The sequence below is a fragment of the Oncorhynchus nerka genome, linkage group LG27, assembly GCF_034236695.1.
Source record: "Oncorhynchus nerka isolate Pitt River linkage group LG27, Oner_Uvic_2.0, whole genome shotgun sequence".
NCBI classification, from domain to species: domain Eukaryota; kingdom Metazoa; phylum Chordata; class Actinopteri; order Salmoniformes; family Salmonidae; genus Oncorhynchus; species Oncorhynchus nerka.
Genome location: NC_088422.1, coordinates 39504058 through 39516316, shown reverse-complemented (window position 1 = coordinate 39516316; position 12259 = coordinate 39504058). Strand labels below are relative to the sequence as shown.

The 12259-nt window shown below is 45.6% G+C and overlaps 1 protein-coding gene across 1 annotated transcript in view; it reads right to left on the bottom strand.

The window, feature by feature from the left end:
* Window positions 1–12059, bottom strand: part of arvcfb (ARVCF delta catenin family member b) — a 130065-nt gene extending 118006 nt beyond the window's left edge. Inside the window, 2 exon segments of the mRNA XM_029638156.2 lie at window positions 10972–11254; window positions 11983–12059. Coding sequence (XP_029494016.2) covers window positions 10972–11196 — 225 coding nt within the window. The 5' untranslated portion in view covers window positions 11197–11254; window positions 11983–12059.
* Between the last annotated feature and the right edge of the window lie 200 nt (window positions 12060–12259).

The window sequence follows — 12259 nt, the reverse complement described above, 5'->3', positions numbered from 1 at the left end:
AAACAACTGAATAAACTAGAACGCCCATTCTCCCCATTATACTTTACTTAATTTATTTAAATCTGTTAAATGAGTGAAATTAGTTTTGGTATAGTTTAGGTTCAGTTTCAAAGCAATAATCATCCAGATAATCAGCTGGGCACTGTCGGGAGAAGGAGTGAAGCAGGCCGGCCCTACTGTCGGGAGAAGGAGTGAAGCAGGCCGGCCCTACTGTCGGGAGAAGGAGTGAAGCAGGCCGGCCCTACTGTCGGGAGAAGGAGTGAAGCAGGCCGGCCCTACTGTCGGGAGAAGGAGTGAAGGAGGCCGGCCCTACTGTCGGGAGGAGGAGTGAAGCAGGCCGGCCCTACTGTCGGGAGGAGGAGTGAAGCAGGCCCTACTGTCGGAAGGAGGAGTGAAGCAGGACCTACTGTTGGAAGGAGGAGTGAAGCAGGACCTACTGTTGGAAGGAGGAGTGAAGCAGGACCTACTGTTGGAAGGAGGAGTGAAGCAGGCCCTACTGTTGGGAGGAGGAGTGAAGCAGGCCCTTCTGCTGGGAGGAGGAGTGAAGCAGGACCTACTGCTGGGAGGAGGAGTGAAGCAGGACCTACTGCTGGGAGGAGGAGTGAAGCAGGACCTACTGCTGGGAGGAGGAGTGAAGCAGGACCTACTGATGGGAGGAGGAGTGAAGCAGGCCCTACTGCTGGGAGGAGTGAAGCAGGCCCTACACTGTTGGGAGGAGTGAAGCAGGCCCTACAATGTTGGGAGGAGTGAAGCAGGCCATACTGTTGGGAGGAGGAGGGGCAATGGGGAAAACCATTTTAAAAAATGACATGCCCTCCCAGAACTGGTTATAACTGCAGTTCTGTTTGTGATATTAAGAATCTAACACCGCCAGTGTGTTATATAGACTTATTTAGGAAAAGTCAAGGAATTTTGTCATTCTTGAGCAGTCAAAATGACTGCTTTAGCGGTTCTCGTGTTAAAGGTCCAATGCAGCCATTTTTATCTCATTATCAAATCATTTCTGGGTAACAATTAAATACCTTACTGTGATTGCTTTCAATTAAAATGGTCAAAAAGAAACAAAAGCTTCTAAGCCAAGGTTAATTTCTCAAGCAAGAATTTTGTTAGGACTTTCAGAGGTTGGGGAAAACAGAACATTTGCTGTTAATGGCAGAGAGGTTTGGAACGCTATTTCTTACTGGTCTATTAACTCATTTAATCACCAAAACAGGCTGAAGTTTCAGGCGGTCTTTTCAAACAGATATTACACTAAAAGGGCATTATCATTTTGACAATTTTACAGCATTATTCCAACCTCAGCGTGGAAATACACTGAGCATACAAAACAGTCACCAGTTGAATCCATGATCACTTATTGACGTCACTTGAATCAGTATAGATGAAGGGGAGGAGACAGGTTAAAGGAGGAGTTTTAAATCTTGAGACAATTGAGCCATGGATTGTGTGTGTACCCCATTCAGAGGGTGAATGGGCAGGGTATGGTAGTAGGTGTCAGGCGCACCGGTTTGTGTCAAGAACAGCAACTCTGCTGCGTTTTTCCACGCAAAACAGTTTCCCATGTGTATCAAGAATGGTCCACCACCCAAAGGACATCCAGCCAACTTGGTTCCTAATGTTTGGTATACTCAGTGTATATAAAACATGGGGGGGAAAAAATCACATTTTTAACAGCACTGGGCCTTTAACACTCATCAATCCAATACCTTGATATTTGAATAGAATGATTATGGCACTCTTTGAACAAGCCTATACAATCAAACTCCTTCCAAATGCCTTCCTCCCTCCATTCTCTCTCCTTCTCCCTCATTCTGCCGGCTCTCTTTGTGTCTTTTCTTTCTCTGATTGTGTGCGTCGGTGGTCGGTGGTGGAGTCCCCAGGCGGCCACACTACACAGGTCTGGCAAAACGAGGCCCTGGGAGAGCGCAAGAGGGGCAAGGAAAGACAGAGAGAGAGAGAGAGAGAGAGAGACAGAGTGTGGGACTACAGTCGTAGCTCCTATTCGTTGCCACATTCTTCCTCTGGCAAAAATGATTCTCTCCATCCCTCCAAACCTTAAACTCAAAGACCCCGTGAGAGACACGGCATGTGTCCACATGCCAGACCTGACTACCACTCTGCCCTGCAGTAATGCCTTAACGTGCTAAGTCAAGAGGCCCAGGGTTTGCTGCTGGCCAAGAGAAGCACATAACTCACTCTCTCACCTCAGACCAGCCCCAACCCCAGGCCTAGCCCCAACCCAAGGCCTAAACCCACTGGGTGGGTGGAAGTGGTACATGGGGCTGGGCTTCAATGACATGAGTGGTATGACTGATGTGTGGCGTATACCGAGCTCCTGGTACATATAAGCTGCCTTCACTGTGAATCCATTCATTGCCGGCCTCTGTGGTCCAGTTAGTCTACCCACGTGGTAGTGGCTAGGCCTATGAGCTTTCACATCGTGTCAAGGATTCATGTTGAGGCAGACAACATTTGTCTTGCATGTGTACTTCTTGAACCCAACATATTGACGGAATACAACTTCTGTTGCTGGTTTGCTGTGCAATTTACATGCTTGTAACTCATGTAGTAAAAATGTCGCACAAGTACCTGAAACGTATGAGCATAATTAAATAGAGGCTTTGAAGAGCCAAACACCTCTAAACTACAAAGCACGCGGAGCATTTCCGACTGGTTTCAATTTAGTCCTCCAATCAAGGGGTGGTGGGGGTCAGTTTCCAACCTTGTTTGGTTATATACCCAGCTAGTCCGAGGCAAAAGGTCACATTCCTGGAGTGGCACGGGGATCTAATAAAGGAGAGAGGACACCCCTTATTTTAAACACATGGGTCGTTGTGACTAACTCTGACTCCAGGATCAGACAATCACGACCATCGCTCCAACAGAGAGAGACATTTAATGCTGGTCAGAGACCAGACAGATGTGTCGTTGCTCAACCCCCAACATACAGACTTTCTATGAAAGACATTATGTCCTGAAGGGGAGGGGGGGGGGGGGGGTGCACAAGGCAGGGAGGTGCACAAGGACATTAAGGCTTGATGGGCTGATCAGAAGGATGACGGTCTGAGCCTCACCACAGGAATATAAAGAGCCTGTCGTACAAAAGGCATCTCTCCATCTTCCTTTCTCAGTCTCTCAATCCCCCTCTCCCTCCCCCCGTCTCTCATGAATACAAGGAATGTGCCCATGTCCTCCTATGTTAGCCATGCATTGAGCTGGGATACAAAGAGGGCTTAGCCCCTCCGCAATCACCACTGTAATTCATGGACCAGCGACTCAAGTGTAGAGGGTGGAGGGGATAAAATACAGTATACACGGTAGTATAGTGTTGCCTGGCTACCAAAACCCCTTGCAACCCGACAAACGCTACGCCACACCACAGGACGTTAGCTTCTTCTCCTCAATGAGTCTGGATCGGAGTACCTCCGACGATTTCTAGATGGTCTGATTGGTTGGGCCAGAGCCAAAACACACATGGGTAAAGCAGCGTTTTGATACTCTGATTGGTTAGAGACGATCCGAACGCTGATGACTTTGTTTTGTACAACACCCCTCATTTGAACGTCACCACAAACGACTTCAACGTCTCAGACTGAAGTATGTAGCGAACATAGAGCAGAGGAAGAATTCACTGAGTCGCAAGGCAAAGTATAGGGCCCATTTCTTTCTAAGCTTAGATTCAGAAAGCGTAGCCAGGGGGGGAAATGGGGAAAAGTAAAAGTGATAAACCTGCACATGGGTTTACAACTGTGAACCCAATGGAGTCTGAATGTCTTTCTACACAGAAGTACAACGTGACTGTTACAACTGGGCTACAAAAAGAGATAACAGCCCCAGAAGATGTGGGCCACATACAGAAACAGTGCAGCCGGGAAGCAAATACAAAACAAACAATGCAGGAGTTCTCACACACAGGTAATTACGCATTTACGGGAGGCGAGAATGTTCCTAATGACAATGGGAGGAGAAAGGAGGGAGAGAGGGGTAGAGGGGAAAAAGGTAGGAGGAATGGTATGGGGGGGACTGAGGTTCATTGTTAGGCAAGTGATTTACGAGAAGTGGGGGGCTCCTAGGCTCTGCCAGTGAGGGATATATCTGCCTGCGAACCGTATAGCACTGTGCTCTGGGCCTTTGTGTCCATTGTGGCATGGCCAGTGAGGGTGTGTGTATGTGTGTGAAGAGTGATGCGGCGCCATCACCGGACCAGACTGAGGCCCATATCTCACCCACAAACCACACTGAGATCAAAGGATGGACTGTTCCTCTAAAGCAGTGGTAGCCAAACTGTAGGGCACGCCCCAGAGTGGTCAGCGGGGGCTTGGGGGTCCCCCCCCAAAAATTATTTTAAAATAAAATAAATAAACATTTAACTTCACTAGGGTAGGGGGCAGCATTCGGAATTTTGGATGAAAAGCATGGCAAAATTAAACTGTCGGCTACTCAGTCCCAGAAGATAGGATATGCATATAATTAGATTTGGATAGAAAACACTAAAGTTTCCTAAACTGTTAAAATCATGTCTGTGAGTATAACAGAACTGATATGGTTACTATTATTTTGAAAGGCTGTTTTTCCATTGAAAGCCTATCCACCATACAAAATACTTAGGAACCAGTTCACAAGCTCTGTGCCTTCCTCTACATGTGACCAGTCTTTAGGCATTGTTTCAGGCTTTTATTCTGAAAAAGGAGGGAGATACAGTACTTTCAATCAGTGGCCAGTGGAAATTTCCATTCATCAGCCATGCGTCTGATTATGAACGTGCCTTTCTTGTTTCTCCTTTCCTATTGACGAAGCTTTTGTCCGGTTGAAATATTATTGATTATTTATGACAAAAATAACCGTAGGATTGATTTTAAACATCGTTTGGCATGTTTTTACTAACTTTTACTGTACTTTTTAAAAGCTTTCATCCTGGAATTAATGCACGCACCTTCTGCATTCGGATTACTGGACAAAACGCGAACAAAAAAGGTTTTTGCTCATAAAGAGGTACATTATCAAACAAAACAAACATTTATTGTCTAACATGGATACCTGGGAGTGCCACCAGATGAAGATCAAAGGTATGTGATTAATTTTAATGCTATTTCTGACTTTTGTGACACTCCTTGGCTGGAAAATGGCTGCATGCGTTTCTGTGGCTAGCTAACATAATCGCAGTGTGCTTTCGCCGTAAAGCGTTTTTGAAATCTGACACAGCGTTTGCATTAAGGAGAAGTTTATCTATATTTCCATGAAAACACTTGTATAGTTTATCGATGTTTATGATGAGTATTTCTGTCATTTTATGTGGCTCTCTGCACTTTCACCGGATGTTTGTTTGAGACGATGTATTTCTGACCACAACGCGCCAATGTAAACTCAGATTTTTTTATATAAATATGAACTTCACCGAACAAACATACATGTATTGTGTAACGAAGTCCTATGAGTGTCATCTGATGAAGATCATCAAAGGTTAGTGATTAATTTTATCTATATTTCTGCTTTTTGTGAATGCTCTTTTTGGCTGGAAAAATGGCTGTGTTATTCTGTGAATAGGCACTCACCTAACAATCATTTGGTTTGCTTTCGTCGCAAAGCCTTTTTGAAATCGGACACGGTGGCTGGATTTACAACAAGTGTATCTTTAAAATGGTGTAAAAAACATGCATGTTTGAGGAATTTTAATTATGGGATTTCTGTTGGTTTGAATTTGGCGCCCTGCAGTTTCACTGGCTATTGACGAGGTGGGACGCTACCGTCCCACGTACCCTAGAGGTTTTAAGTAACTCAGTCCGGCTTTAAACTTACTCCTGAAAGTTGTAATAGCAGAATGCACAAGGTGCAATTTCGAAATTGGGTAGTGCATCATCAGTTCCTCTTGTCATGTCAGTCATTGCACACCTTAGTTATTTAACTTGCAAGAAATGTCCAGATCAATTAGCCCATGTCAGCTAAATTGTTTTACTTATAAAAAATTAAAAAAATGGCCCATAGATATTGTTGTCAAAAGTTTGGTCACCTGCTCTAATGGAATCTCACATGCCTTAGAAAGCTACACAACATTTGCAGGGTAGTCGGTAGTGCACCCTGCCCCAGCCCATCTCACGAGCTATACCGTCTTAATACTAAACCAGATCAAACACTCCATAGCGAAAGGATGTACATGTTAACGTTATCTGGGATTTAGCCATCATCTTCAGTATTTCTGTGATTTGTGGGTGTGTGTGTGTGTGTGTGTATAGAGATGAGCTCTGTGTTGGACGGTTGGTGTTCCTAGATGAAGGCCGACACTAGCGTTGTTAGTATCGGTCTTAAAATGAGTGACACACAATATAATTAAACTCCCAGTAAAACACCAACTTTTCAGCATCACTGTGTCTTCTTCAGGGTCATACCAACTGAGCCAAACAAGGCCATAGTGTAGTATTAATGAAATGAGGTCATCTCTGTAGACTAGGCCAGACAGAAAGGGGTGGGCGCTGAGTGCTGTCTGACAGGCACCATTCTCAGAGGGTCTCCATGTGTCACCACTTGACCTTTTACGCCTCGATGAGACTGCTCCAGGCAAATATCTATTTACCAAAGCAGGAGAAACCGACATGGACTGTGTCCAAAATGGCACCCTACTCCCTATATAGTGCACACATTTTTACCAGGGCCTATAGGGTCCTGGTCAAAAGTAGTGTACTAGAAAGGGAATAGGGTGCCATTTGGAAAGCAAACATGGTTTTAGTGTGTCCCTGGTCGAACATGTGAGAGAGGACTGAAAGACATGCTTCGTGTCAGTGATTCCTAGTCGATGATTCCATTATACGCCGTCTGACAGCATTGTCTTGATATTCTTGAGAAGAAACCATTAAAAACACACAGCGCTTCAGTAAAGTGTTCAATCATGATGAGTGAGGATCAAAAAGTCTTCAGTAATAGGTCTTGGGAAATCGGCTGACGGGTGTTAAATATTTCCACCCATAACATTCCTGATCCACATCGACTAACACAGCACGTGACGATAACAAACTCTTCATGAAGTAACAACTCACCACACTGGATCATGTTGTTTTGTCTGTCCATTACCCCAAGCACTTCACCACACCCGCAATAACATCTGCTAAATATGTGTATATGTGACCAATACAATTGGATTTGATTTAATGTAGCAGTGAACAGCTAAAGCCAGCCAGCTAAATAGGGATGTAGATGCTAGCTAAACCCAAAAGCAGTGAATTATTTCATGTTTGTGTTGTTTTGACCACCATGCTGATCTAACGCTCTACAGGAGACTCATGAATCATACAGAGGAGCTCTGTAGAGCATGATTAAACACACCAGTAGAGGATGCTCAGACACACCAGTCAGGATGATCAAACACACCAGTAGAGGATGCTCAGACACACCTGTGAACAGCAGGATCAGGGTGGGTCTCTTTCCCCTCTCACCTGATGATCAGATGATCTTTACAAACCTCCGTCTACTCTGGGGATCCCAATAACCCACTGCTGACATTGCGGTCGTACAAGCATCAACTCTTACCCTACGAGGTCCAGAGGCCTGCTAGTTCTGTTTACCTGATAATGAATTGCAACCACCTGGTGTCCCAGGTCTAAATCAGTCCCTGATTAGAGGGGAACAAATGAAAAAACTGCAGTGGAACTGGCTTTGAGGACAAGAGCTGAGTTTGAGGGGTATAAACCATTTTGGTCATGAATTTTGGAAAGTTTGGTACCACCTTGTCAAAGGCTTGCATTGAAAACAGCAGAACGAGAGAACAAGAAGGCAGGACAGAAAACAGTGGCAGCTGCTAGCTATAGAGCCCAACCCCTCTCTGGAGTTGGAGAGAGCTCTGTCTAAATCTATTTTATTAAGAATGTACTCGGTGTTCCATTAATCAGACTGACTGCTTCTCCTCTCTGACCCCAACTCTAAATAACAGATGGGCCCATCGATTGCTACCCCTTCGCTGACGACTGGGAGCCCCCGAGCAAAAGGCTGCTGACCCCCGGCCCATTTAATCAATCATGCAAGGAGGAGAGAAGGGATGTAGGGGGGGTCTGCAAGCGGAAAGGTTAGGAGAGTTGGATGCCTTACTTTGTCCAACAGAGAGCCGGGTACATTCCTCCATTCTCCATCCTCCAGTGCATTCAGAAAGTTCAGACCCCTTGACTTTATTCACATTTTGTTACATTACAGCCTTATTCTAAAATGGATTACATTATTTTCAGTCTACACAAAATACCCCATAATGGCAAAGCGAAAACAGGTTTTTAGAAATGATTGTTAATTTATTCAAAATAAAAAAACAGAAATGGCTTATTTACGTAAGTATGAGACTTGAAATTCATCATCCTTGAGATGTTTCTACAACTTGACTGGAGTGTACCTGTGGTAAATTTAATTGATTGGACATGATTTGAAAAGGTACACCCTTGTCTATATAAAGGTCCCACAGTTGACAGTGCAGCAAAAACCAAGCCATGAGTTCGAAGGAATTATCCGTAGAGCTCCGAGGCACATATCTGTGGAAGGGTACAAAAATAACTCTGCAGCATTGAAGGTCCCCAAGAACACAGTGGCCTCTATCATTCTTAAATGGTAGTTTGGAACTACTAAGACTCTTACTAGAGCTGGCCACCCGGCCAAACTGAGCAATCAGATGGGCCTTGCTCAGGGAGGTGACCAAGTGCCCAAAGGTGGCTCCACAGTTATTCTGTGGAGATGGCAGAAACTTCCAGAAGTACAACCATCTCTGCAGCACTCCACCAATCAGGCCGTTATGGTAGAGTGGCCAGACGGAAGCCATTCCTCAGTAAAAGGCAGATGACAGTCCGCTTGGAGTTTGCCAAAAGGCACCTAAAGACTCTCAGACCATGAGTACCAAGATTCTCTGGTCTGATGAAACCAAGATTGAACTCTTTGGCTTAAATGCCAAGCGTCACGTCTGGAGGAAACTTGGCACCATCCTTACGGTGAAGCATGGTGGTGGCAGCATCATGCTGTGGGGATGTTTTACAGGGGCAGGGACTGGGAGACTAGTCAGGAGACGGAAAGATGAACGGCGCAAAGTACAGAGAGATCCTAGATGAAAATCTGCTCCAGAGCGCTCAGGACCTCGGACTAGGGCGAAGGTTCACCTTCCAGCAGGACAACGACCTTAAGCACACAGCCAAGACAATGCAAGAGTGGTTTTGGTACAAGTCTCAATGTCCTTGAGAGGCCTAGCCAGAGACCGGAATTGAACCCGATTGAACATCTCTGGAGAGACCTGAAAATAGCTGTACAACAACTCACCCCATCCAACCTGGCAGAGCTTGAGAGGATCTGTAGAGAAGAATGGGAGAAACTCCCCAAATACAGATGTGCCAAGCTTGTGGCGTCATACCCAAGACGCGAGGCTGTAATCGGGACCAAAGGTACTTCAACAAAGTGCTGTGTAAAGGGTCTGAATATTTATGTAAATGTGATATTTCAGTTTATTTGTAATAAATATGCAAACATGTCTAAAAACCTGTTTTTACTTTGTCATTATGGGGTATTGTGTGTAGACTGATGCGGAAAATAAATGACATAATATATTCTAGAATAATCAAAATGTTGAACAAGTCAAAGGGTCTGAATACTTTCCCAACGCACTGTACAACCTCCTGGTGTAACGTAGGCTCCGACCATGGTTCAGCCAGCCAGATAAATAAATAGATAGAGCTCCTCAGGATGAGCCAGCTTTGCTGCCAAGCCAAGCATGCAGGTGCCTTCTGCAGCCCTTGGGGCAGACGGCGGAGCAGCCGAACCACAATGATGATCAACACTCCCGTCCCCTGCCATCCATTCCACCAGGTAATTACATGTGGATGATTAAATCATGGTTATTCACCGAAACAGTACAACAAAATATAAAAACTTTTTTTTTTACTAAAAAGGTCATTGCGGCCCAGCCAATTTGCTGCAGTGTTTACGAGCGGTTTGGCGCGAGCGGTCCAGACTGGTTCACTGTGAATAAGCTACGTTTAAAGAGTGGTGGGGTGTGTAAAACGTTGAGCGGGCCTGTGTGGTGCGGGCTGTTCCACCCAATTGACCCCACGATGCAGAGAGACAGGTGACGGGCCACAGCAGTTAGCCAGCCGTGAGTGATAGGCTGGGCTGCCATGCTTGAGACTTAATCATCCCTTATGCCATCTAAAATGGCAACGAGCCAGAGAAATTAACGTTGGCACAATCTGTGAAGAAGAAATACATTTTGGGTAGAAAGTTCTAAAAGCAGTGCATGCATGGAAATGCCCATCCGCAAGGATTAGTACACACACATTCCTGTTCCCAATCATTTGGTTTCAAAACCAAGACTGTAAGCAATAGTGTTCTTTCTGTAGAAGATCTAACACTTGACCTTAAGATTTAATGACAGAGGAAATGGCGGCAGTAACATTTCCCTCCCTTGGTCTGTTCATGCGGGATTTTGCTCTGCACTGTAAATCAAATGGGCATTTCGATGACATTTCAGCGGATCATGTCTGCCTCACTTCACATCTCCTTTCATACACCCCCAGCCAGAGAGGTCCGTACTCCACTCCCAGGCCCAGCCAAGGCGCATCCAAGGCCCAGCCAAGGCCCGACCAACACAAAAACGTCCTTCAGCCACAGGCAGAATTGTATGAACAGACACGATCCAATCAGCAGCAAGACCACAAAACAATATCAAAAGAGCACTGGGTAGAAGGAGATGGGATCACCACATCACATTGTAATGATTACATCACTATCCAGGCAGCACAACAGATCAGGAATAACATAAGGGCTTGGATCAGCTGCCAGCCGCCCAGGAGAAAGAGATGGCGTCACCACACGTCGCCTCGAGAGCAATGAGCCAAATACATATGGTGGTGTAGAGCGATGGAATGAGAGCAGCCAGAGCAGCTCAAATGGAGGGGGACTAGATAGTCGGAGTAAGCAGGGAGTTAGGGGGACGGGCAGGCGGGGCGTGCTGGCATGATTTACCTGCATCACCACCTGCTGCCAGGCCAGGGGTTGGCTGTTGGGTGGCAGGTTAGCATTAGGCCCAGTCCCTCCCAGCCTGTCGGCTGTTATGTTGGAACGCTCCAGCTGCAGGGAGACGTTGCGTCGCTCCTCCTCCAGCGCCCGGGTCAGACGCTCGAAACGCGCCTCCTGCTCTTTCACCGATGCCAGAATACTGGCGGCCGAGCACACCTCATAGTCCTCCATGGCTGAGGGTGGCCGGAAGTTGAGTCAGGGGAGCAGGGCTAGATTGGACTGAGCTGAGCTTTAATAGGTAGGTCAGAAGTCAGGGAGGGAGGGGATGGAGAGAAGGAGAGGGTCACCAGGTCATTACAGACACTCAACCTGTCTGACAAAGTTGCTTGATGGCTGTATTCTACCAAACACAAAGATGCCCATGAAAACAGAAGAATACAATTTAAAAAAACACTTCATTCAATTGTGTTGTGATTGTAACACCAATTACAGGGAAATGAGGGTATGTTCCAAGGGTATGAGCCAAATACACAGTCCCACATACGTGTCAAAACATGGATGAGCATTGCACACAATTGCAACCAAACAATCTTCAAAATAGACAATTGGAGGTGGTTCACGATGAGGTGATTTTCCTCCACAAATGTCTGTCTTACTTCACCTGGTAGTGCCATCAACGCAACTACTGATTTCCAGTACATGCACATGCCCAACATTTATGCATGTGGAAGACATTCATTGTACATTTCCACAGGCATACACACAAGATGCGCATGCTCCAACTTGACTTGCCAACCACGCCTATGATACTGTTCCCAACACGAGCTTCCGTAAACAGACACAAAAATGATGTATAGCCTATGTCATTGTCAAACACTGGTATCAATAATGGATGGTGGAATGATAGCAAGGGAGTTGATCACGTAACAAATGCGAGTAAGGATACAGTACATCAAGTGTCATACACATAACTGTGCACACAAACACACACATGCACAGGGTGTTATGAATACACACCTGGTAGATTGGTAGACAGAGCAGTTAGATAACAGACATCCCCCTCTGTACAGACACGGAGTGGAAGAGCCTGATAGTTAGAAGGAAGAAAAACTGGGGAAAAAAAGGGAAGAGAATGAGATTTCAGATCAGACGGGTTGAAACAGATATGACAGCATTGTTTTCAAGGTCCAGAAAGTCAAGTGGGGAAAGAGATACATCACTGAGCAATAACAAACTCATAACACATGTTGTATTCAGTCTGAAACCACACAAGGACATCTATCAACTCAACTTT